General features: G+C 42.8%; 1 protein-coding gene across 3 annotated transcripts in view; it reads left to right on the plus strand.

Annotated features, from left to right (window-relative positions):
- Window positions 1-13,624, plus strand: part of ttyh3a (tweety family member 3a) — a 217,371-nt gene extending 203,747 nt beyond the window's left edge. For all 3 annotated transcript variants that reach the window (XM_086000409.1, XM_086000411.1, XM_086000410.1), the window contains one exon: window positions 8,875-13,624. Coding sequence is in view for 1 of the 3 variants with exons in the window: in XM_086000410.1 (XP_085856536.1) it covers window positions 8,875-8,940 (66 nt within the window). In the remaining 2 variants the exon portion in view is untranslated. The remainder of the gene's footprint in view (window positions 1-8,874) is intronic.
- Window positions 13,625-27,128: the final 13,504 nt, after the last annotated feature.

Consider the following 27,128-nt stretch of genomic DNA (forward strand, 5'->3'; position numbering starts at 1 on the left):
AGTATTCACCCTTGCTAAATAACATTATTTTGAATGGGCAACCCTTTCCCCACTGTCTGATTCCCTAAAATAGCACCCTTTAGACAGCACAGCATTTTGAATGGACACTGGAACATTGCTTTGTTGCTCCATTCCATGCTGCTTCTGATTTTCTTTAAGATATACATTCCGCTAAATAGCACCGAAGAATAAATGTTATAATACAGCTTTTATCCTAGTTCCCTGTTGCTTTTAGCTCTCTTTAAAAAATTACACCTTGCTGAATAGCATGGATAAGCATTGGAGCATGGCTCTAGATCTCACTCACTAGTAGGGATGTCACAACATCACATTGATATACAAAACCTATCAATGCATCATATCTTTGCCCTTTCCAAAAATCATGGTTAACATCCTTAACGGGGCTATAACATTTTATTAAGACTTATTATTTTTTCACCCAGACCACTTGGACTAGTGCAAGTACTGTCTTTGTGCAGTTTGTTTCAGGATATCCAGTGTTTCAACAGTCCAGTTGTGCCAGTAGTTCTTCAGAAATATTTTAAATCTCTGAACAACATTTGTCTTCCAAATAACCCAAAAATGTTAAAATAACCTTCTATAGCTTGAGAAAGCTGGATTTTCAGTAAAGGTAAGATGATGATATGAGGTCACTATTCATGCAAGTTCTAATTTTTTAAAAATCATTAATTTGTGATGCTAATCATGTGACATCCCTGTTATGCTTGTATGCACTCACTTGAATACACAGAATTTAGGTGGCCACTGAAGCATAACACTTTGAGCACTGTAATAGCCTTTTTGCACCAAAATTATTTTAATTTTATAATTTTTATTAGCTTGCTCAGAGAATGCTATAAAATGTTATTTCCATGTTTTTCTAATTGTGATTTGTGGAAATGCAGTATTTACACTTGCAGAAACATAATTTTTGTTGCTGTTATTTCAAAGTTACACTTATAAAGTCTGACCCTCTTGAGGGTTCATTTTCCGTTAGCAGTGATTCTGATTTCCTAAAATAAATGCTGTGCTGCATATGGTAGTATTCCAAATGGAAACTGAAACACGCTTATAGTCACCGGTTGCCTTCTTTCCTAATACTAAAATGTACACCTTTATATAATTGATATTGCATTGGTGCAATATCTTCGTATTTCAATGAGAAAAGAATTGGTGATAAAGTAGACATGATTTATACATCAACTCGATCATAGTGCTCGCTGGGATACATTGCTGCTGTCTTCTGATTAGCATGTCCGAGGAAAAGGTTTATGAAATTAGACAATTAATAAACATTACTACTTCCATTGTACTTTCTTTACAATGCCTAGTTGCTTATTCAACCTAAAAAGTCAAAGGGATATAGAATGTTTGAGAAAGTATTAGTAAATCATTGAAGGGAAGGATTTTTTTCATTGCTGATTTTTCTTCCTTTTCCTAGAATTAACATGGGGGGGTGGGGGGGGACTTGAAAAGGATTTAAAATTGATTCATTCTATTGAATATCAAGAAAGCATGGAAAAGCAATTTTAAGTAAAGCAAATATAATGTGGTTCACAGACAGAATTGTTGGGTACAAGTCTCGCGAGGTTGTGCTGAGGCACTGGTCAGACCACACTTGGAAGTACTGTACAGTTTTGGTTACCACGCATGCATTGAAGATGAAGAGGCTAAAGAAAAGAGCAACAAGAATCGTCTCCAGTAAAAACTGGGATAAGTTGCAGGGAAAGTTGAGCGGCGTAAGCCATACAATCCAGAGAGAAAAAACAATTAAGCGAGCGCTCATTGAGGTATATTGAATAACAGACAAGTTGAACCTAGTAACATCAGTTTGCATTTATACAGAGCCTTTAACGTAGAAAAAGTCTCGAGACGCTTCAGAGGAGTGTAATCAGACAAAAATTGAGAGTTAAAGGAGGCGTTATTACAAGGGGTAACTAAAATCTTGGTTGAAGAGGTGGGTTTTAAGAAGGTTTGTAAAGTTTGTGCGAGGCCCCTTGGGGAGGAGCGATCATAATATGATAGAATTCTTCATTAAAATGGAGAGTGAAGTAGTTGACTCAGACTCGGGTCCTAAATTTAATTAAAGGAAACTACGATGGTATGAGGCATGAGTTGGCAAGGATGGATTGGGGAACGTTACTTAAAGGGTTGACGGTGGATAGGCAATGGCAAACATTTAAAGATCACATGGATGAACTACAGAATTTGTTTATCCCTGTTTGGCATAAAAATAAAACAAAAAAGGTGACTCAACCGTGGCTAACGAGGGAAATTAGGGATAGCATAAGATCCAAGGAGAGGACATATAATTTGGCCAGAAAAAGCAGCAAACCTGAGGATTGGGAGCAGTTTAGGATTCAACAAAGGAGGACAAAGAGATTAATTAAGAGGGGGAAAATAGAGTATGAGAGTAAGCTTGCAGGGAACATAAAAACTGACTATAAAAGCTTCTATAGATACGTGAAGAGAAAAAGATTGGTGAAGTCAAGCGTAGGTCCCTTGCTGTCACAATCAGGGGAATTTATAATAGGGAACAAAGAAATGGCAGACCAATTCGATACATACTTTGGTTCTGTCTTCACAAAGGAGGACACAAATAACCTCCCAGAGATGTCGGGGAACATAGGGTCTAATGAGAGGGAGGAATTGTATGAAATCAGTATTTGTAGGGAAATGGTGTTCGGGAAATTGACGGGATTGGAGGCCGATATAAATCCCCAGGGCCTGATAATCTACATCCTAGGGTACTTAAGGAAGTGGCCCTAGAAATAGTAGATGCATTGCTGGTCATCTTCCAAAATTCTATAGACTCTGGAACAGTTCCCATGGATTGGAGGATAGCTAATGTAACCCCACTATTTAAAAAAAGGTGGTAGAGAGAAAGCGGGGAATTATAGACCGGTAAGCCTGACATCGGTAGTGGGGAAAATGCTAGAGTCCATTATAAAAGATGTAATAGCAGAGCACTTGGAAAACAGTGACAGGATTGGACAAAGTCAACATGGATATACAAAAGGTAAATCATGCTTGACTAATCTACTGGAATTTTTTGAGGATGTAACTGGTAGAATAGATAAGGGAGAACCAGTGGATGTGGTGTATTTGGACTTTCAGAAGGCTTTCGATAAGGTCCCGCATAAGAGATTAGCGTGCAAAGTTAAAGCACACGGGTATGGGGGTAAGGTACTGTCTTGGATAGAGGAACTGGTTGGCAGACGGGAAGCAAAGAGTTGGAATAAACGGGTCTTTTTCAGAGTGGCAGGCAGTGACTAGTGGGGTACCGCAGGGATCAGTGCTAGGACCCCAGCTATTCACAATATATATAAATGATCTAGATGAGGGAACTAGATGTAATATCTCCAAGTTTGCAGACGACACAAAGCTGGGTGGGCGTGTGTGCTGTGAGGAGGATGCAGAGAAACTCTAGTATGATTTGGACAGGTTGGGTGATTGGGCAGATGCATGGCAAATGCAGTATAATGTGGATAAATGCGAGGTTATCCACTTCGGTGGCAAAAACAGGAAGACAGATTATTATCTGAACGGCAATAGATTGGGAAAAGGGGACGTGCAACGAGGCCTGGATGTCCTTGGGCACCAGTCGCTGAAGGTAAGCATGCAGGTGCAGCAGGCGGTTAAGAAGGCAAATGGTATGTTGGCCTTCATAGCTAGAGGATTCAAGTACAGGAGCAAGGATGTCTTGCTGCAGTTGTGCAGTGCCTTGGTGAGACCACACTTCGCATATTGTGTACAGTTTTGGTCACCTTATCTGAGGAATGATGTTCTTGCCATGGAGGGAGTGCAGTGAAGATTCTCCAGACTGATACCTGGGATGGCAGGAATGACATATGAGGAGAGATTGGGTCTATTAGGCTTATATTCGCTAGAGTTTAGAAGAATGAGAGGGGATCTCATTGAAACTTATAAAATTCTAACAGGACTAGACAAACTAGATGCAGGAAGGATGTTCCCGATGGCGGGGGGGTCCAGAACCAGGGGTCACAGTCTAAGGATAAGGGGTAAGCCATTTAGGACAGAGATGAGGAGGAATTTCTTCACCCAGAGAGTGGTGAACCTGTGGAATTCTCTACCACACAAGGCAGTTGAGGCCAATTCATTAAATATATTCAAGAAGGAGTTAGATATATTTCTTAAGGCTAAAGGGATCAAGTGATATGGGGATAAAGCAGGGACAGGGTACTGAATTTGGATGATCAGCCATGATCTCATTAAATGGCGCAATAGGCTTGAGGGGCCGAATGGCCTACTCCTACTCCTATCTTCTACGTTTCTATGTAAAGGAGAGGGAGGTGGAGAGCCGAACAGGTTTAGGGAGGGCATTCTAAAGCTTGAGGTCTAGACTGAATGCTACTTCAGGCCAGTAAAACCAGAGGGTACACTTGAAACGTTGGCACACCTATTCTCTCCACAGTTGCTGCCTGTCCTGTTGAGTGTTTACAGCATTTTCCGTATTTCTTTTCCGGCATCTGCAGCTTATTGACTTTGGTCTTTTATTTATGTCAGGAAAAATATTTAAAATATTTCCATTAAAAAAAAAAAGCTGTTCATGTTGCAAAGTCAGTTATACGTAGCAGGATTTTCAGTACATGAGTATAGGGGACTTAGTCCAGCAGCTTTATATTGATATGGCGGATGGTAAGATGTCCAAATAATTTACATAGAGCCATTTTACTATCATATAGCAGGTTGAGACCTTTTTTGTTGACTTGAGAAGGTTAAGCCGTGAATTAATAGATGTCTTTAAGATTATAAAGGAGTTTTATAGGGTAGCCGTAGAGATGTTGTTTCCACCTGCGGGGGAATCCAAAGCTTGGGGCCATAAATATAAGATAGTCACTAATAAATCCAGTAAAGAATTCAGGAGAAACTTCTTTACCCAGAGCGTGGTTAGAATGTGGAACTTGCTACCACCGGGAGTAGTTGAAGCGAATAGCCTTTTACAAGATAAGCACATGTAGGAGACTGGAAAAGGAGGATATGCAGATTAAGTTAGATGAAGTAGGGTGGGGGCTTGTGTGGTGGATAAACACCAGCAGAGACCAGTTGGGCCGAATGGCCTGTTTCTGTGCTGTAAACTCTCTGTAATGTTTAATTGGCCCAGATTGAGCGGGGCATCTCGTGGCGTGCCCTGTTGGTTAGACTAGTCGGTGCACGTTTAGGTTTTCACATTTTTTGCCCACAAAGTTGCTAGAGGTGTGAGCTGATAACGGCGCAGCGAAGGCAACAGGGACCTGAGTGAACAACGGGACAAACAGTGTATCTTTTTAAGCAATCAGATTCAAGATTGAGCAATAAACAGAGAAGGGCCTGAGCAGGAGGGTGAATTAGAGTGAGTGAATTCAAAGTCCGATCAGGTACAGAAAGAACAACAAAGAGAGGAAAAGAAAGATTGGATTAAGAGACAGGAAAAGTAAGATTTATTTTTTTAAATTTGACTTTTTTTTAAATCTCAACAATTCACAGCCTGAAGGAATGAGACTCCACAGTTTTTTTAATTTTCACTTTCTGGGCAAGAGAGGTTGATTGGCAGTCATTAACAATTATGGCTTTAAAAGGGTACTTGTGCTGTTACTTACTAGACTTAACTTTCTGTGGCGTGTTTAATGGGCAGTTAATGTGAAAATGCAGAACTCCATGAAAATCACGGGCCGGTTAAGAGCAAGATGCTGTTTTCATGAAGCTAACAGCGGAGCGGCGCAAATTGGCAGGCAACTTGTGATTCGCAATTCACGGGGCATCTCTTCCTTGTTGGCTGATTTGCGCATTAATAACGGCGGCATCGTTCAGCCAAACCTGGGCCATTATTGTAGACTGCTGTGTCGAAGTGCAAGTTTATGGGGGGACACAGCTGAGCAAATGAGTCTTGCATTGAATACCTTGCAGCTTTTTGAGCACTATGTGTTGATTAACCAGTGAATCATTGCACTCCAAGTAAATGTAAAACTGGAAAATGGAACCGAAGTAAATTCTTTCATCTTCATGACCTACTGAAATTGTCAGCTCTAAATACTTAATTGAATACATCCGATGTTTGTGTCCACTATTGCAAAGTACAAACCACAACCAGCCACTGATTCATCTATTAAATCTTCAGGATGCCATTATCTTGTATTTACTCTCACATCTCCATGAAGGCTAGAATAATCTTTAGTTTTGTTCTCTGCTTCTTACAAATCTTATTGTACTGTTTTAGTAAGTATTGTAAGTTCAAGCTGTATGTTTTTTTTCTAAAGTTGGCAGGGATCACTCACTGATTCAAACCTATTATGATCATTTGTGGCGTTACCATTTACGTACATACCAGTTCCTAACCAATTGGTATCACTAATCCACTTGTAATTTCCTTTTCCCCCCTTCGCCTTCTCTCCTTTTCCCCCCCCCTTCGCCTTCTCTCCTTTCCCCCCCTTCGCCTTCTCTCCTTTCCCCCCCTTCGCCTTCTCTCCTTTCCCCCCCTTCGCCTTCTCTCCTTTCCCCCCCTTCGCCTTCTCTCCTTTCCCCCCCTTCGCCTTCTCTCCTTTCCCCCCCTTCGCCTTCTCTCCTTTCCCCCCCTTCGCCTTCTCTCCTTTCCCCCCCTTCGCCTTCTCTCCTTTCCCCCCCTTCGCCTTCTCTCCTTTCCCCCCCTTCGCCTTCTCTCCTTTCCCCCCCTTCGCCTTCTCTCCTTTCCCCCCCTTCGCCTTCTCTCCTTTCCCCCCCTTCGCCTTCTCTCCTTTTCCCCCCCCTTCGCCTTCTCTCCTTTCCCCCCCTTCGCCTTCTCTCCTTTCCCCCCCTTCGCCTTCTCTCCTTTCCCCCCCTTCGCCTTCTCTCCTTTCCCCCCCTTCGCCTTCTCTCCTTTCCCCCCCTTCGCCTTCTCTCCTTTCCCCCCCTTCGCCTTCTCTCCTTTCCCCCCCTTCGCCTTCTCTCCTTTCCCCCCCTTCGCCTTCTCTCCTTTCCCCCCCTTCGCCTTCTCTCCTTTCCCCCCCTTCGCCTTCTCTCCTTTCCCCCCCTTCGCCTTCTCTCCTTTCCCCCCCTTCGCCTTCTCTCCTTTCCCCCCCTTCGCCTTCTCTCCTTTCCCCCCCTTCGCCTTCTCTCCTTTCCCCCCCTTCGCCTTCTCTCCTTTCCCCCCCTTCGCCTTCTCTCCTTTCCCCCCCTTCGCCTTCTCTCCTTTCCCCCCCTTCGCCTTCTGACCTTCCCCCCCCCCCCCCCCCCCCCCCCACCTTCTCTGAAAACCAAGACTGATTTAGTATCGCTTGCTCATTGGATGACAAAATGCAGGCCATCATTGTAATGACGCTCCAGCTGGTCCAATGGGAAGTACGGGGGTGGGCACTGCCAAAGAAAATTTTAAAAGCGAGCATCTTGTCCCCTGTTCATCACGCTGTCACATTTTAAGCTTCTTCAAGATAATTAAGTGTTTTGTTTTCTTAATACAAGAATGTATGATGTTGCAAGTGATTTGATTTGGGGCTGTAGAATTTGCTGGACTGCGCTAAATGGTTCTCCCATCGCCAATTGTAACACAATTGAAGGTTCAGTAATAATGGAACACCAATCAGTAGATGCTGGTCTGAAAACAGATAACCCATGTGATACATTGAATTCAACAGACGTGACCCACTACATTAGTGTTACACTCAAGCCTTTTCATAAGCCACTGTTTGTTGGCAGGGTCATTGATTTATGATGACTGAATAAGTCAAAGTTCATTTGTACTACATGTGTTTCTGGGATTTTTGTCAGTATTTTGGGGGGCAGGTACCATAATTGGTGCCATTTCCAGGGATCTTGCTGGTATTTATTGGCTAGTTTTACTTGTACAGTCTACTCTTGATGAATTACACTGAAAAAACCTCCAGTTCTGTTTCATTCCAATTGTTTTATTCAAATGTTTAATTGTGTTTTTGTGCATTGAATTATCAGGAATAAACTGATTTCTATAGTTTGAAGCATTTTCCCCTAACTACAGTTTCTGTGCCAAGTTCTTTACTTCCAGTCATTGTCAATGTTTATGTAAATTTAATGGAGCAACAGATTTTTCAATTAGGATCTCGCTTGTACATGTTTTTGTATTGTACAGCATTCCATGTTGGCTCTTTTCAATTCGTCCCTTCCAAAACCAGGTGATCCAAATAAGGGAAAATGTTTAAAGACGTAAAAGATTGTTGATTTCAAACCAATTTTGGTTTGAACATACATCCATGCAGCTTCCCCATGCATGCACTAATTGTGCTACCAAGGTACCCCTACCCCTCTATAGCATTGGTATTTGAAGGCTTAACACCAAGTTGAGGCAGGCTGTCAGTGCAAGCAACCCACCAAGGTAATCTGCGCTCATTCTAGTGCTTCTGTGGGGGAAATTGATCACAAACTTGTTCTACCTCCTCTCCAAAGCAGACGTTTAATACCCCCCCTCCCCACCATTACTGCATTTCAGATGTAATGTTCTCCCCCATTTTAATAAGCACGGTGACATTTTTGCAGGGGGGTTTTTATAATAAGTACAATTTCACGTTGCTGAAGGCTTTTGTTTCACAAACCTTTTAACTTGTTTTTATATGAAAATCTCCTGGTTGTATAAATTAATCGCTTCCAACATTTGCAAAGGTTAAAAAGCCTCAGTAAGGTTATTCCTGGCAAGTGTAATGAGTTGAACTTGGATATTATGGCCACCACATCACTGTTGGGGTCGAGGGGGGTTCAAGGAAGAATGCTTTGCTGAAGCTGGGTAATTATTTCTTTGAATCACACCATTTGCACAAGTGTGAAATGCAGAATTGGGGAAATTGTCTTTTAGTAAAGATGGTGTAGCTTATTCAATATTGGTGTGCAAATTTAATATATTTTGCTAACCTGATCTCGCCTATTTTCCCACAGTACTCGAACAGCATGAGAGCCAAATACCTCGCCACAAACAGGCCTGAAACCAACAGCGTCCACTAAGACTACAGGAGGAGAGGAAAAAAAACTGGAACTTCTGCATGTCCAATGTCACTAATACAGTTTTACTAACTTAATGAGAGCAGCACTATTCTATCAGTTGTACAGCTGTACAGTAATAGGTAGATTAGTGATCACTAGGAATGAACAAATTCTGCCAAAGTAAATTGTGGTATAAATGCTTGGGGGATGTGTATCGTCAAATCTGTAGACCCTGCACAACCTTATCTGTACCGATATCACATTTTACATCATTCCAGTTTGCTTCAATTTAAGGTTCTCTCATTTCTCGATTGCAACAGGGATGTCAGGATATATAGGTGCGCCAGTCTATCACCATATGAACAGAACCGGTGCGCCAGTCTATCACCATATGAACAGAACCGGTGCGCCAGTCTATCGCCATATGAACAGAACCGGTGCGCCAGTCTATCACCATATGAACAGAACCGGTGCGCCAGTCTATCGCCATATGAACAGAACCGGTGCGCCAGTCTATCGCCATATGAACAGAACCGGTGCGCCAGTCTATCACCATATGAACAGAACCGGTGCGCCAGTCTATCACCATATGAACAGAACCAGTGCGCCAGTCTATCACCATATGAACAGAACCACGATAATTGTATCAGCTGGTTTTCACATGCTGTAATAATTGTAAAGTGCACCAATCATTGTAGATCAATAAACAATAGTTCAGATCAAAACAAAGTTTATATTTATCTGGATAAGTTCACAAAGATGGGATGCCAAAATATTAGAGTGCAGTGATACTGTTAATTGTTGATTGTCACAAGATCCAAAAGAAGTATCGTGGCATCCCTAAGACTTGAGTTAGAAATGTGGAGAGACATTTTAGGGTATTACTGAGTTCATAGTGAAGCCTGTGATCTTTGTAAGTTTGCTATGGTTGTAATATCACTTTTAACCACTTAATTGAATATAAAGGAGGTGTTTTATCTGTGATAAGGGTATATATTGCCACAGAAATTTTGTGTAAATATTGGGAAAGTGCACTAAATCAGCTCTGAAAGCCAGCCAACTTAGGTAGCAAACCAATAACCAACATGGTTAATACGATTCTAGTTATCACTGGAAATACTTGTGTCTTAACTTCTGGATTAGAAACTGCTCTAAAGCTTAAAAAAAAAAATCGTTTCTGAAAATGTCCAGTCCTGACCGGTGCATGTTTTCAGTATTGCTTGGCAAACGTTTTAATGTGTTGCACATAAGAACCTTTCAGTCCTCTTTTTGTATTTTTTTAAAAAAGATATGTATTGCAGTATGACACAGTTCCTGTGGTTTTGCTACAGTTTTGTTTTAATTTTATTTAAGGTGCAATTTCTTGTCCTGAAATTAGGATACAGTGGCTTTTCTTGTGTTTGACCTGCACAGGCATTTTTATACATCAGTTTATCTGATTTTAGCAAGTTTAATTGGCTCAAAGTTGTACATTACTGGAAACCTATCAATGCATCTAACCACTTGAGGATAAAGCATCCTTGCAGATTATAGAATAGCTGCATTTTCCTGTAAGACTCCGTTTTGTGGAATATTACAAGGCTTAAGTAGTATGATGTTAAGAATGGAATCATTTACTTATTGTATTAGTTGGATAAATTAAAAGCTTCAGAACTTTTCTTCCCCATTAATTATTGCAGTCTTGAAAAAAATGTAACCTCAAGCCTGAATCGTGACAATCCACCGTTCATTGTGTGCGCTGATGTTTAACGATGGTGCTGTTTAACAATCTAATCCGCTGCTTATAAAACACATTATGGCAGTTTTGTCGTTCAGATTCAGAAAGAAACATTCCAGCTTTGTTCAAGTTTGAGGGATTTTGTTTAGTGTCAAAAGGAAGTTTGGAATTAAAGTGCTCAAATTTTAGTGCTCTAATCTCTGGAAGATTCTTAATAAAACTTTTAATCTGTTGACTTTCTACTTTACTGTATTTGACAGCTGAGCAATAACCTGCCACAGATTCTATTTAAACCTGAATGAAACATTCCAAGTCAATGTTTAATATGTTCTTGTGAAAAATATTCAAAATGTGAATTAATTCTAATGCTACTCCGCCATAAATGCAAGAAAATTTAGCTTTTTACTCCTAACATCTTAATGCCTCTCAATAACAATCTCTATACTTGGAAACCATCGTGCTGTTGATACTTTCCCAACAGTCTTGTGGATTGAGCTCTGATTTATATCAAATTGGGAATGGTTGTTCCATATGCTGGCAAGAATAAAATAAATACTGAAATTTCTAGAATTTACTTAGGAAGAATTGTTCCAATAACTGACGGTAAATTAAACCATTGTTAACCACTTCATGCCTAGGTCTATAACGGTTATGTTTTGCAGTCTACTGCTGAGCACAGTGGAATATTTCTATGATAGTTGGAGTATTTTATTTGATGAATAAAACCATTACACACCAAAGTGAAATCTGGAATTGAAACTCCCAAAACAAACAGCATACATTATCCAGCTTATTGAAGTATAGAAATTTGTGGAAACTAGTTTTCACTGATCCACAACCCCATGTTCTACATTTTCATGTTGACATAATCTTTCTTCAGTTTAGGCACATTTCACTCCAATCAACTCCAAATGGCTTTACCCAACATACCACTAACCAACGTAGTTCTAAATAGGTATCCACATTGTAGTAGTTGCTGAATGGTTACGTACATATATTCCCTAAAACACTGATCCTTGTCCTCAAGCACAGTGACATACACTCAAATTGTGCTTCAAAAAAAAACAGCCACATCCTGCAGCAGCCAGACACCGGTTCTTCACCACAAAAACAGACATCTAAATTTACTATACGGCAAAATAAAAAAAACATCTGTTTTACGATTCACCCCATGAAATGTATTAGTTCGACATTACTTGGAAGTTGGGGAGGGGAATTATGGTGGTTGGACTTGAATTCAGTGTGCACCAAGTGTGTTGCTGATGTGCTTTATAAAGTGTTAGATTTTTGGAAGTTCTGTCCATCTAGCAACAAACAGGACCTGTTCTCCATTTCATTCAGGTGTCGCTGAGCCTGACTTGTTCTCTGCAGGATAATCAAAAGAAGACTGTGGTATGTTCGGCTGCAAGTATGCACTTACTCTTGATCGTTTTCAGAAGCACAATCTAGTTTTAATTCTGCAACCTGTGCGTTTCCACAGTTTATCTTTTTACACCTTGGAAAGCACACATCAACCATGCAACCTTGAAAATGTGAATACTGGAGACACTTGGGTGTATAATTGACCATCGACCTGGACCTTGTGGTGATTGTAAGATATTTGCTGTGAATTTCCTAAGCATTGCAGGTTTAACCTTGTAGTGCCATACTCTTTATGTAGTACTTAATGTATTCTCTTGCTAGCATGAGGACTCGAGTGCTGATGTTTGAATTTCCAACCAGCATTTTTGCCAAAAATCCATTTCAAATGAACACGTGTTACTTTATGACCAGGGTCAGTGGAAATTTGCAAAGACAAAAGTTCATAAAATCTGTAGCTGTTTGCCCTACGTTTAGCTGTATTTTCTCATCAACTAACTTGTTCAGAAGGCGAGAGTAAAATAATAGATACTTTTATTAAACATACCTATTTTCAGAAGGCCTCAAGTTTAACTGCTGATCGAAGATTGGAATTGGTGTAGCAAAAGAAGGTTCAGGTTTGCTGGTAGTTGTGCTCTTTGATTTTATGAGGTTGCACAATGATGTGATCGGCTTTTATTGGGTGACATTTTGGTCAGTAGCCACATTGAATGTGATACCTGGCATTACAGCAGATGGATGGAATTAAACCATTTAGTACAAAGTGATTATTACACAGCCTATTTACATAGTATTGATTATTAAGCTTAATCCCAAAAGCTTTGTCCCAAATGCAGCCACGTTTCACACTGACCCTGTTCTGACCCTTGCCTTTCCTCTAAGCAGCAAAACTCATTTTTGCTTGCATTAAACCCCCTTTTTTTAAAAAAAAGTGATTTTTAAAATTAAAATGTTTAGTTTTATTCACCAGGTTAAATGATTGCAGTTTTAACAAAATTGATCTGGAACCTAGTTTTTAAATATTACTGAAGTACATCTGAAATTATTGGAAAATGCTGGCAGGTGAAAATTTTAAAATGTAAAAATTGAGTCCTGTATAATCTATTTAGTTACATTGTGAACCAGAGTTATTCTGTTGTGTTCGTGAGACAATCCTCAAGTGTTTTAATAGAAATGTTATCATTTGTAGAAAGCTATATCCACAAATGAATATCTCTTGCACGAACAATAGGCATTGATTGGTGAAATGTAATTTGCCTCTTAATGCACTTTTTTTTAACCATTTCAAACAATTTGTTGTGTAACATAACTGCTTCAATTTTTACTTACATAATATGTAACTTAAAACTGGTAATTGTAGCATATAGTAGTAGTGTAGTTTTGTGAAGCCTGTTTTTAAAACAGCAATTTTTATTTTTTTTGATTAAAAGAAATGAAGAATGATCCCGTGTACTATTGCTCCTTTTATTATTTTTGCTAAAATTGCTGTAGCTCTTAATAGATTTATAACATTTCAAAACAAAATCTTCTTTTCCAATGAGTAAAATGTTGTAAATGTCAAACCTGTGGTTTTCATGAGCTTGAACTCAGTGTTTTCAAAATGAAACTAATAAAGTTTGTTGGACTTGCCCAACTGTACTTCTGTCATTTTTTTCTGGCCCCAGCGCATTGTATCCATCATTGAAGTGGGGGATGTGCACAAGACAAGTTGCAGACTGGAGGCTAGATTTTTCTCTTGACACAATTCCTGCCTGAATGGCTGTTAGAGGTTTTAGGCAGACTGAAATGGAAGTGGGCCTTTTGTCTTCAGTTTTCCTCTAAAGAAATTTAAAAAAAAAAGAACTTGCACTTATAAAGCGCCTTTCAGGACCTCCGGACACCCCAAAGTGGTGTCACAATAGGACGATAAAATTTAAGACGGCATCAGAGCCACTAGCAGCCTTTACTGATACTGAAGCTCAGGACGACGGCAGGCAAAAGTAAAGGGAAAGGAAACCTCAAGTGCTGCGATGAGTCTTCAGACAAGTGATTGAGCAACCAAACACCTGATTTGCTGTTGGGCTGCTGCAATTGAGAGTGTGCTGCATGAGGTGCTTGGGAGAAAGGTTGCGCGCTCCCATTCGACGGTACCACCTCTATAGGTCAACTTAACAGCTCGCCTGAAAGTAGGTGCAGCCAAGTTTCAGGCCACAACTGACTATTGCTACTTCTGCATCACCAATCTTATGCTGCATGGTCATTGCAGGTGCCCTTGCAGCAGATGATACACGCTGCATCTGCCTTCCTGCTGAATGGGATTCTGAGAAGACCGTTTGCTGTGGCCATTACCAATATGCAGAAGTTGGTGGCATCTTGGGTATGGCCACTCAAACAATGCCAGCTGTCGGTCATTCTGGCATGCCTGCTTTCATGCAGTGCCAATGAAAACATGACCTGCTGTTACTGTTGCAGTGAGAAAGCATCCAACATGGTTAGTCCAGCATTCACATATCTTAATGATGCTATTGGAGGGATGCAGCAGCATCTTTGGGAGCAAGAGCCTTCACCAGTATTACATCTGCCAAAGCAAGATCATTTCACCTTGGACAGCAGGTGGGCAGAACATGTCTTGTGCAGCTTGAACTGCCTGCCATCCCTCATGCAGTGCCAATGAAAGCATAATGTGCTGTAATTGGTAGGACTGAGGAAGTACCAGACATAGCTAATGTGGTATTGACGCAGCAGATTGTGGGATTCCCATTGGTGCCAGTTGTGGTGCAGAGAGAAGTACATACAGTACATCGATTGGCACAAAGGTTCACGAAAACCAAAGTGCCAAGTGGAAAAACAAACGGTTAAGAAATACCATTTATTTTTATATTTCTGCTCTTTCTATGATTTGATTTGCTTACAGCCATCCGGCAACCCTGAACGCCCATTTAACACTGCTGTCCTAAACTGTGAAAACTGCCATGTAGGCGTGACATCCTCAAATTAGTAAAATTTAGGCAAGCACCCCTCATGGAAAATGTATTGGGATGCAAGCTTGCTTCGACAGCACCTCCCAAACCTGTGATCTCCACCACCTAGAAGGACAAGGGTAGCAGCTGCAGGAGAACACCATCAGCTCCAGGTTCGCCTCCAAATCACACACCATCTCGACCTGGACATTTATCGCCATTCTTTCCATGGTCACTGGGTCAAAATCCTGGAACTCCTTACCTAACCACCGTGGGAGTACCTTCAACACATGGACTACAGCAGTTCAAGAAGGCGGCTCACCACTACCTTCTCGAGGGGAGCTAGGAATGACCAATAAACGCTGGCCTTGCTAGTGGCGCTCATACCCAGAATTGTTTTTAAAAAAATCCAACCCAATACTGCTCGATGGGAGGAATATCCTGCCTTAGACATCATTTACTTCAATCAATATTTGCACATGAACAAGTCGAGAACTAAAGTGATGCAAGATGGCCCTGAAATTCGGGTCCCAACGCGTGAGTACGGACGGAGTACTCGCGCGTGGACCCGATGGAAGTGCCGGAATCTTGCATGCGTGGGAAACCGGCACTTCCGATCCTCTGAACCAAGGGGTTCAGAGGTCGAACGCGTGTGCGCGGGAGTCTGCGCGTGCGTGTTGAATTTTTTTTTACAGGTTTTAACGTGCGGGTAAGTCTGTACATTTTAGAAATGTAAAAAGCAGCCGTAAGGACTTCATTTTCAAAGGTAAGTGGTCAATTATTTAAAATTAAAACATTTTTTCCACAGGTTTTTTACTTTTAAATACTTTAAAGCAAGGTAAGTTTATTTTTAGCCCCGTTTTTATATAAAATTATTTTTTTCAAAAATTTAAATTTTTGTTTAAAATAGTTATTTAATGTCATTTATAGTTTATTTACAAAGTGTGATTTAAATTTTTTTTATTTGAAGGTAAAGTACAGTTTTACAGCCTCAGCATTCATACGTTTTGACAAGTCTGTCTGTCAAGACTTATGAATGGAGCATTCCCTGCTCCGATTGGCTGCCTGTTGCTCACGTGATCCCAGGGGAAGCATCGCACTAACTACGCCCCTGGGACACGCCAGCATAGCGCGCCGGCCTCTGGGACAGGCCTCGGAGAGGAATTCCACGCAGGCCAAGAGGTCAACTGCGGCGCGCTAGGTAAGTGTAGGTCGGGGGCTTGCACCCGCGGGAAGCCCCTGACCCGAATTTCTGGGCCTAGAGGGGAGAACTCGAAGCGTATAAGAAATTGGCAAAATAAGTTAGGATATTAGAGGTGCAGAAGTGGTGCTAAAAGCAGCAAAGTAAAATAGCAAAAATATTAAATGAGTATTTCCTAGAAGTATTCACCAAATAGAACAGTACTAACTTGCTATCCATTCTTGTGTTATCCATTATCGCAGTGGGTTTTAAAGTCAGTGTTGCAGAGGTACTTAGTAAGTTAAAGGGATGTATGACTAACAAATCTACAGGGCCACTGAGTTCTGGAGGACAATTGCAGGACATTGACCATTGTTGCGAAGGAATCATTCAACACTGGGAAGTTTCCTCAGGACAAGCAAATATAGCACCTATTATTTAAAAAGGGTGACCAATCTGACCCAGGGCAGGCAAAAACAGGGGCCATTAACCGAACATCAATACAGATAAATTAGTATCATAGAAGGATACAGCAGAGGGAGGCCATTTAGCCCATCGTGCCTGTGCCGGCTCTTTGAAATCGCTATCCAATTAGTCCCCCTCCCCTGCTCTTTCCCTATAGCCCTGTAAATTTTTCCAGTTCCCTTTTAAAAATTACTATTGAATCTGCTTTCACCAAGCTTTCAGGCAGTGCATTCCAGATCACAACAACTCGCTGCGTAAAAAAAAAAAATCCTTATTTCGCCTCTAGTTCTTTTGCCAATCACCTTAAATCGGTGTCTTCTGGTTACCGACCCATCTGTCACTGGAAACCGTTTCTCTTTATTTACTCTATCAAAACTGTTCATGATTTTGATCACCTCCATCAAATCTCCTCTTAGCCTTCTCTGAACAACATCTGCTTCTCCAGTCTCTCCACATAACTGAAGTCCCTCATCCCTGGTACCATTCTAGTAAATCTCTGTCCGACTGCAACAGGACATAGAAAGGCTAGCAGAATGGGCAGACAAGTGGCAGATGGAATTTAATACAGAGAAGTGAGAGGTGATGCATTTTGGCAGAAGGAACAGGAAGAGGCAATATACACTTAATGGCACAGTTTTAAAGAGTGTGCAGGGACAGAGGGACCTGGGGGTTAATGTGCATAGGTCCCTGAAGTGGCAGGACATATTGAGAGGGTGGTTAGCAAAGCATATGGGATGTTGGGTTTCATAAATAGAGGTATTGAGTACAAAAGTAGAGAAGTTATGCTGAATCTTTATAAAGCGCTGGTTAGGCCACAACTGGAGTATTGCGTCCAGTTCAGGTCACCACACTTTAGGAAGGATGTGAAGGCCCTTGAGAAGGTGCAGAGGAGATTTACCAGAATGGTTCCGGGGATGGGGGATCTTAGCTACAAGGACAGGTTGGAGAAGCTGGATTTGTTTTCATTAGAGCAAAGGAGGTTGAGGGGTGATTTGAGAGAGGCGTACAAAATTATGACGGGTTTGGATAGATGAGACGGGGAAAGGCTGTTCCCACTAGTTGATGGTACAAGGACTAGGGGACACAGATTTAAGGTTTTGGGCAAGAGATACAGGGGGGACGTGAGGAAAAACTTTTTTACATAGCAAGTGGTGAGGACCTGGAACTCGCTGCCGACGGAAGTGGTGGAAGCGGGGACACACAATGTTTTCAAGGGGAGACTGGATAGGCACTTGAGGGAAATAAACTTGCAGGGCTACGGGGATAGAGCGGGGGAATGGGACTGACTCAATTGCTCTGCAGTGAGCCGGCACGGACTCAATGGGCCGAATGGCCTCCTTCTGTGCCGTTATGACTAAGACTATGGGGGAAAAATTCATTTGCTTTGCGCCTCCCGTAAGAGGACGCAAATGGGGCGCAAAGCAACTAGCGCCCGGTCGCGGTGATGTTTGAACCGCTTGCGAAATTGACGACGTTTTGTGGCGGTGCTAAACACTACCGCCACGATCTCCTGTGCCCGCAGATCGTGACGTCAGTCTAGCGTGCAACGCCCCAGTAGCGTCCCAGACCGGATATTGAGTGGCGCTCTGTGCCTTACCGCCTGCCACTAGCAACGACAGGTTGAGAGGAGCCTTTTGCAGCCGGGAAGGGACTGGGGGAGCGCTATTTAAAGGTGACCGCTTCCTGCCCTTTTTTGTCGGTGACATTTTTGCACCACGCCTTCTGAGAGAGAGAGAGAAACTTCTGGAGAGAAGGTATATACATTACAAGCAGCACTTTGCAGGTTCATTTTGATTTGACCTTCCTTGCACTGATTTAGAAGAGACTATGGGGGCTGCACTCGGAGCTCTTTCCCTGGGCCTCTCCATTGTTCTTTCCAACAGATTTGATGTACAGGTCTCTCCAGGCCGAGATTCAAGGCTGCAATGAGCAGGGTGTGGATAGAGAGCAAGATCGACCCTCCCCTTTAAGAACTGGCCGGCGTCATTGTGTCTGTGTTCCATTGCTGACCGACATCACATGAGCTTCGCCAGCGCTCTGAGGTAGCGCCTTGCTCCTCAACATTAGCGCCTTGAGAGGTGTGTAGCGCCTGATTTGGCGCTCCAATCACCTCCAGAGGCGCTAGAAGCCAAGTTTGCAGTCGGAGGCGATAATTAGCGCCAGGCGCTAAACTTTGCGCCCGGCCAATAATTGCGCCCCAAAGGGGGCGATACCGAATTTCTCCCCCTATGACTCTTCTGTACCCTCTCTAAGGCCTTGATGTGCGTCCTAAAATGTGGTGCCCAGAATTAAACACAGTACTCAAGCTGAGGCCTAGCCAGTGTTTTATAATGTTTAATATAACTTCTTTGCTTTTGTACTCTATGCCTCTAATAATAAAGCCAAGGATTCCATGTACATTTTTTTATCAGCCTTCTCAACGTGTCCTGCTGCCTTCAAAAATTTGTGTCTGTACACCTCCAGGTCTCTCTGTTCCTGCAACCCCTTTAAAATTGACCCATTTAGTTTATATTGCCTCTTCTCATGCTTCCTACCAAAATGTATCACTTCACACTTCTCTGCTTTAAATTTCATCTGCCATATACCTGCCCATTTCACCAGTCTGTCTGTGTCCTCCTGAAGTCTGTTGCTATCCTCCTCATTGTTTACTACATTTCCAAGTTTCGTGTCATCTGCAAACTTTGAAATTATGCCCTGTATTCCCAAGTCCAGGTGCCTAATATATATATGAAAAAGAGCAGTGGTCCTAATACCGACTCCTGGGGAACACCACTGCACACTTCCCTCCAGTCAGAAAAACAACTGTTCACCATTACTCTCTGCTTTCTGTCCCTTAGCCAATTTCATATCCACACTGCCACTGCCCCTTTAATTCCATGGGTTTTAATTTTGCTTACAAGTCTGTTATATAGTACTTTGTCGACATCTTTGAAAGTCCATATTCACAACATCAACCGCACTACCCTCATCAACCCTCTCTATTACTTCATCAAGGAACTCAATCAAGTTACTCAAACACGATCTGCCTTTAACAAATCCGTACTGATTTTTATTTATTAGCCCATCATTTTCCAAGTGGCAATTAATTTTGTCCCGGATTATTGTCTCTAAAAGTTTCCCCACCACCTACGTTATCCCTCCCCCCCCCCCCCTTTTGAACAGGGTTGTAATATTTGGAAATCCTCCAGTCCTCTGGCACCACCCCCATATCTAAGGAGGATTGGAAGATTGTGGCCAGAGCCCCCACAATTTCTACCCTTACTTCCCTCACTAACCTAGGATGCATCCCATCCGGACCGGGTGACTTTTCTACTTTGAGGACTGCCAATCTTTTAAATACCTCCTCATTATCCATTTTTATCCTATCCAATATTGCTCCTATCTCCTCCTTTACTGCTGCATTGGCAGCATCCTTTTCTCTGGTGAAGACAGGTGCAAAGTATTCATTTAGTACCTCAGCCATACCCTCTGCCTCCACAAAAAGATCTCCTTTTTGTACTTAATAGAAACTATTTCAATGGCTAGGCTGGAGAGTATAATAATAGAAATTATCAGCATGAATTTAGAAAGGGAAGTCCGTACCTGATGAACACCCTTCACCTTGAGAACATTACAGATGAAATAGGTTTACTCTCTGGAGTTTAGAAAAATGAGAGGTGATCTCATTGAAACATATAAGATTTGGAGGGGGATTGACAGGGTAGATGCTGAGAGGTTGTTTCCCCTGGCTGGAGAGTCTAGAACTAGGGGGCATAGTCTCAGGATAAGGGGTCAGTCATTTAAGACCGAGATGAGGAGGAGTTTCTTCACTCAGAGGGTTGTGAATCTTTGGAATTCTCTGCCCCAGAGGGCTGTGGATGCTGAGTCTTTCACAGAATCACAGAAACCCCACAGTGCAGATAGAGGCCATTTCGGCCCATCGAGCCTGCACCGACACATATCCCACCCGATCCCCGTAACCCCTACACCAACACATATCCCACCCTATCCCCGTAACCCCACGTGTTTAATCCCCCTAACACTAAGGGTCAATTTATCATAGCCAATCAACCTAACCCGCACATCTTTGGACAGAGATCGATAGACTTTTGGACTCTAGGGGAATCAAGGGATATGGAGATTGGGCGGGAAAGTGGAGTTGAGGTCGATGATCAGCCTCGATCTTATTGAATGGCGGAGCAGGCTCAAGGGGCCGTATGGCCAACTCCTGCTCCTAATTCTTATGTTCTTATGTAGGTAGTGTATCTCCCTAAGATATTGTTTACTCAGACTTCAGAGCAGCAGAGAGCAGCGAGGAGGAGCCCGGCTTAAAAACCGGCGGCAGTTGCGAGGCCCGACCACTCGGAGCAGCAGAGAGCAGCGAGGAGGAGCCCGGCTTAAAAACCGGCGGCAGTTGCGAGGCGTACCAAATCAACAGCAGAGGAGAGGGGTAAATAGTAATCGGTGTGTGACGTCACCAGGGAGCAGCTGGTGCAGTCGGGAGAGCAGGAGGCCAGTAACTCTTATATAGGTGGAGCTGTTGCTAAACCCGAAACACTACAGTGTAGTGTCTCCCACCCTTCCACCTCCTCTAACCTTTTAGGGGTTAGGGGAAGTTGAAAAGGTAGGTTCAATTTATTTTATTTCAGGAGCCTAACCTAGGTGGAAAAGGTTCCAGGACAGGAGGCGGCAGTGAAAATACAACACCAGAAAACAGGTAGGTGACTGGTTGGTGAGTACTTTCACAAACTTATTCTAAGTAGAATTCAATAATTAAGCTAAATCGTAGTAAATAAAAAGGTATTGTAAGGGTTAAGTCATGGAAGGGCAGCTCAGACCCGTGTCATGCTCCTCCTGTGCCATGTGGGAAATCAGGGACACTGTCCCTGACAACTATGTGTGCAGGAAGTGTGTCCAGCTGCAGCTCCTAGCGGACCGCATGGCGGCGCTGGAGCTGCGAATGGACTCACTCTGGAGCATACGCGATGCTGAGGATGTTGTGGATAGCACATTCAGTGAGTTGGTCACACCGCAGGTAAAGGCTAGCTCAGACAGTAAATGGGTGACCAAAAGGCAGGGTAAAGGCAGGAAGGTAGTGCAGGAGTCACCTGCGGTCATCTCCCTCCAAAACAGGTTTACCGTTTTGGGTACTGTTGGGGGAGATGACTTATCAGGGGAAGGCACCAGCAGCCAGGTTCAGGGCACCATGACTGGCTCTGCTGCACAGAAGGGTGGGAAAAAGAGGGATAGGGCTATAGTGATAGGGGATTCAATTGTAAGGGGGATAGATAGGAGTTTCTGTGGCCGAGACCGAGACTCCAAGATGGTATGTTGCCTCCCTGGTGCAAGGGTCAAGGATGTCTCGGATGTCAGAACATTCTGAAGGGGGAGGGGGATCAGCCAGTTGTCGTGGTACATGTAGGTACCAACGATGTAGGTAAAAAGAGGGAGGAGGTCCTACAAGCTGAATTTAGGGAGTTAGGAGCTAAATTGAAAAGTAGGACCTCAAAGGTAGTAATCTCTGGATTGCTACCAGTGCCACGAGCTAATAAGTTTAGAGAGAGTAAGATAGATAAGCTAAATACGTGGCTTGAGCAGTGGTGCAAGGGAGAGGGATTTAAATTCTTGAGGCATTGGAACCAGTTCTTGGGGAGGAGTGACCTGTACCAAGGGGACGGTCTACACCTGAACTGTGAGGGAGCCGATGTCCTCGGGGTAATATTTTCGAGGGCGGTTCGGAAGGATTTAAACTAATTTGGCAGGGGGATGGGAACCTAGGTAGTGGAAAAGAGGGAAGTCATATGAAGTCAGAAATAGATGGTAGAAAGGTGAGAAGCAATAAGCAAAGGAGAGAAACACAAAGGGCCAAACTAATTCATAATGAGAGTGTGAAAAAAGCAAGCCTGAAGGCTTTGTATCTTAATGCTAGAAGCATTAGGAACAAGGTGGATGAATTAGTTGTGGAAATAGAGGTAAACAAGTATGATTTGATTGGGATTACAGAAACGTGGCTGCAGGGTGGGCAAGGCTGGGAACTTAACATCCAGGGATATACAATATTTAGGAAGGATCGGCAAAAAGGTAGGGGAGGTGGGGTAGCATTGCTGGTAAAGGAGGGGATTAATGCAATGGAAAGGAAGGATATTAACTCGGATGAAACGGAATCTGTATGGGTAGAAATGAGAAATAGCAAGGGGAGGAAAACGTTAGTGGGTGTGATATATAGGCCTCCAAATAGTAATATGGAGGTGAGGGAAGGCATAAAAAGGGAAATTAGAGAAGCGTGACTTTAATTTACATATTGATTGGACTACCCAAATTAGTAAAAATTCTGAGGAGGAGGAATTCCTGGAATGTTTTCGGGACGGTTATCTGGACCAATATGTCGAGGAGCCGACTCGAGATCAGGCCATTTTAGACTGGGTATTGTGCAATGAGAAGGGACTTATCAGCAATCTTCTTGTACGAGGCCCCTTGGGTCAGAGCGATCATAATATGATCGAGCTCTCAGTCGAGATGGAGAGTGAGGAAATTGAATCAGAGACTAAGGTCCAGAACTTAAATAAAGGGAATTACGAGGGTATGAGACGGGAATTGGGTAAGATTGATTGGGTGGTGTTTCTGGGGGGATTGACAGTGGATAGACAATGGCAAGCATTCAAAGATAGAATGGAAGAATTCCAGAACATGTTTATACCGGTTTGGCATAAAAATAAACCTAAAAAGGTGACTCAACCGTGGATAACGAGGGAAATTAGGGACAGCATAAAATAAAAAAAAAGGGCATATCAACTGGCAAAAAAAAGCACCAGACCGGAAGATTGGGGGCAGTACAGGATACAGCAAAAGAGGACAAAGGGATTAATCAGGAAGGGGAAAATAGAATACGAAAGTAAACTTGCAGCAAACATAAAGACAGACTGCAAAAGCTTTTATCGGTATATCAGGAGGAAAAGACTGGTAAAATCCCAAGTCGGTCCCTTGCAGTCCGATTCGGGAGAATATATAATGGAGAATAAGGAAATGGCAGACCAATTAAACTCATACTTTGGTTCTGTATTCACAAAGGAGGACACAAATAACCTCCCAGGAATATCGGCAAACATAGGGACTGAGAGGGAGGAGCTGACAGAAATTAGTATCTCTAGGGATATGGTGTTGGGTAAGTTGAGGGGACTGAAGGCCGACAAATCCCCGGGGCCTGATAAACTACATCCTAGGGTACTTAAGGAGGTGGCCCTGGAGATAGCAGATGCTCTAAGGATCATCTTCCGGAACTCCATTGACTCGGGAACAGTACCCGTGGATTGGAGGGTAGCTAATGTTACCCCAATATTTAAAAAGGGGGGTAGAGAGAAAGCAGGGAATTATAGACCAGTAAGCCTTACATCGGTTGTGGGCAAAATGCTAGAGTCCATTATTAAGGATAAAATAGCGGAGCACTTGACAAATGGGGAAAGGATCGGACAGAGTCAACATGGATTTACAAAGGGTAAATCGTGTTTGACTAATCTGCTGGAATTTTTTGAGGAAGTAACTGGTAAAATAGATGGGGGAGAGCCAGTGGATGTGGTGTACCTTGACTTCCAGAAAGCCTTCGACAAGGTTCCACACAAAAGATTATCATGCAAAATTAAGGCTCATGGAATTGGGGGCAAAGTATTAACGTGGATAGAGAACTGGCTGGCGGATAGAAAACAGAGAGTTGGAATAAACGGCTCATTTTCGGAGTGGCAGGCAGTGACCAGCGGGGTGCCGCAAGGATCTGTCCTGGGACCCCAGCTGTTCACAATATATATAAATGATCTGGATCAGGGAATTGGATGCAATATTTCCAAATTCGCTGACGACACTAAACTAGGAGGAGGGGTGGGCTCTGATGAGGATGTCAGGAGGCTACAGTGCGATTTGAACAGGTTGGGGGAATGGGCGGATACGTGGCAGATGCACTATAATGTGGATAAATGCGAGGTTATCCACTTTGGGGGTAAAAACAGGAGGGTAGATTATTATCTAAATGGCAATAGATTGGGAGATGGGGAAGTGCAGAGGGACCTGGGTGTTCTTGTGCACCAGTCACTGAAGGAGAGCATGCAGGTGCAACAGGCGATTAAGAAGGCAAATGGTATGTTGGCCTTCATATCAAGGGGGTTCGAGTATAGGAATAGGGATACCTTACTACAGCTGTACAAGGTGCTGGTGAGACCACATCTGGAGTATTGTGTACAGTTTTGGTCGCCCCATCTGCGGAAGGATGTTCTTGCCATGGAAAGAGTGCAACGGCGATTCACCAGGCTGATACCTGGAATGGCGGGAATGACCTACGAAGAGAGATTAAATAGTTTGGGCTTGTACTCACTGGAGTTTAGAAGATTGAGAGGGGATGTCATCGAAACATATAAAATTATGGCAGGCCTGGACAGGCTGAATTCAGAGAGAATGTTTCCAATGGCCGGGGAGCACAGAACCAGGGGCCACAGTCTAAAAATAGCGGGCAAATCATTTAAAACAGAGATGAGGAAGAATTTCTTCACTCAAAGAGTGGTGAGCCTGTGGAATTCCCTGCCACAGAGGGCTGTGAAGGCTAATTCAATAAATATTTTCAAGAGAGAATTGGATATATTTCTGAAGGCTAAGGGGATTAAGGGTTACGGAGAAAAGGCGGGGACGGGGTACTGAACTGGTAAGATCAGCTATGATCTCAGACGAAGATCAGCCATGATCTCATTGAATGGCGGAGCAGGCTCGAAGGGCCGAATGGCCTACTCCTGTTCCTATCTCTATGTTTCTATGTTTTGACAAAGTTCCACATGAATTAATTATAATTAAACCAAAAGCTACAGAATCCAGGATAAAGCATGGGATTGGATAGAGCGCAGGTTTTAAAAATAGGGAAGCGAGTCCCGGTGGGAGGAGTGGTGTCTCTCCTCTGTACTCCACCCTCTCCTGATTCCAAACCTGCCTGCCACAATGTAACCAGCTCATCTTGAATGGCTTCTCCTCCATTGCCCGCTCACCTCCTGTATGGCCTAAAGCTCCATCCTTGATCCTCTGCCATTTCTTATCTATACGCTGCTTTTTGGCAACATCATCTGTAAACATGGGGCCAGCCTTGCTTTGTACTCTGGAATTCTCTTCCTAAATCTTTGCCTTCCCATTTCTCTGTATTCATTCAAACTTACCTTTCTGGCCATGCCTTCAATCACCTTCCCTCCTACTTCCTGCTTAGTGTCCACTGCTTCCCGCTGTAAAACACCTTGGTGCACTTCATTGGAACGAAAGAAAGACTTGCATTTCTATAGCGCCTTTCACGACCACCGGACATCTCAAAGTGCTTTACAGCCAACTTTTTAAGTGTAGTCACTGTTGTAATGTAGGAAACGCAGTAGCCAATTTGCGCACAGCAAGCTCCCACAAACAGCAATGTGATAATGACCAGATAATCTGTTTTTGTTATGTTGGTTGAGGGATAAATATTGGCCAGGACACGGGGAGAATTCCTCTGCTCTTCTTCAAAATAGTGTCATTGAATCTTTTACATCCACCTGAGAGGGCAGACAGGGCCTCGGTTTAACATCTCATCTGAAAGACGGCACCTCCGACAGTGCAGCACTCCCTCAGCACTGCACTGGAGCATCAGCCTAGCTTTATGTGCTCAAGTCCCTGGAGTGGGACTATGAACCCACAACCTTCTGGCTCAGAGGCGAGTGTGCAACCCACTGAGCCACAGCTGACTCAGACTAAATAAAAGGTGCTATGTAAGTTCAAGTTGCTGTATGGATGGAAGGTATTGAGTGGACTGTCGCAGGTGTCAGTACTTGAACCACTCTCAATCCCCTGTTGTTTCTTGTCAACAGAAGAATCTTGCACCTTCAGTCTGGCCTTGAATGAGACTTATGGTCAAAAGCCCACAGTTTGCACAAATACTTTGTTATATTACAGCAAGCCAAAAGTTGAGAAGGGGCTTAATTTATTAGCATCTACTTATACAGACCAGTTTCATGTATATTCAACAAGAACGCCTGTTAGTGAAGCATCTTGGTGCTTCAAAGTTTTGCGAAGTTTTGAATAGAACTGCTTCTAGGTCCATTTCTCCAAACTGACAGCAGAGGGCAGCAGACACAATAAATCTTGGAAATTGTTTCCCAGTGAACAGACAATTCATTCTGCTGAGGTTTAGTGTGAGTGTCCTTTAATGTAAACACCAAAAAAAGCTGAATAATGTTCGCAAACATCCATCGTCAAAATTGTTGAAAAGGAAAGCTGTGGAAAACATTTAAAATAAATTGAATTAAAGAACAACTTACGTTTGAAAAGAAAGAACTTGCATTTATATAGTGCCTTTCATGACTTCAGAATGTCCCAAAGTGCTTTATAGCCAATGAAATATAAACTTGCATTTATATAGTACCTTTAGCATAGTAAAACATCCCAAGGTGCTTCACAGGAGCATGATCAGACAAAAATTGACAATGAGACAAAGAAGGAGACATTAGGACAGGTGACTAAAAGCTTGGTTAAAGAATTAGGTTTTAAGAAGCATCTTAAAGGAGGACAGAGGGGTGGAGTG

Source organism: Somniosus microcephalus, chromosome 11 (genome assembly GCF_052327205.1).
Source record: "Somniosus microcephalus isolate GS21.2 chromosome 11, FLI_Smic_1.0, whole genome shotgun sequence".
Classification (NCBI taxonomy): domain Eukaryota; kingdom Metazoa; phylum Chordata; class Chondrichthyes; order Squaliformes; family Somniosidae; genus Somniosus; species Somniosus microcephalus.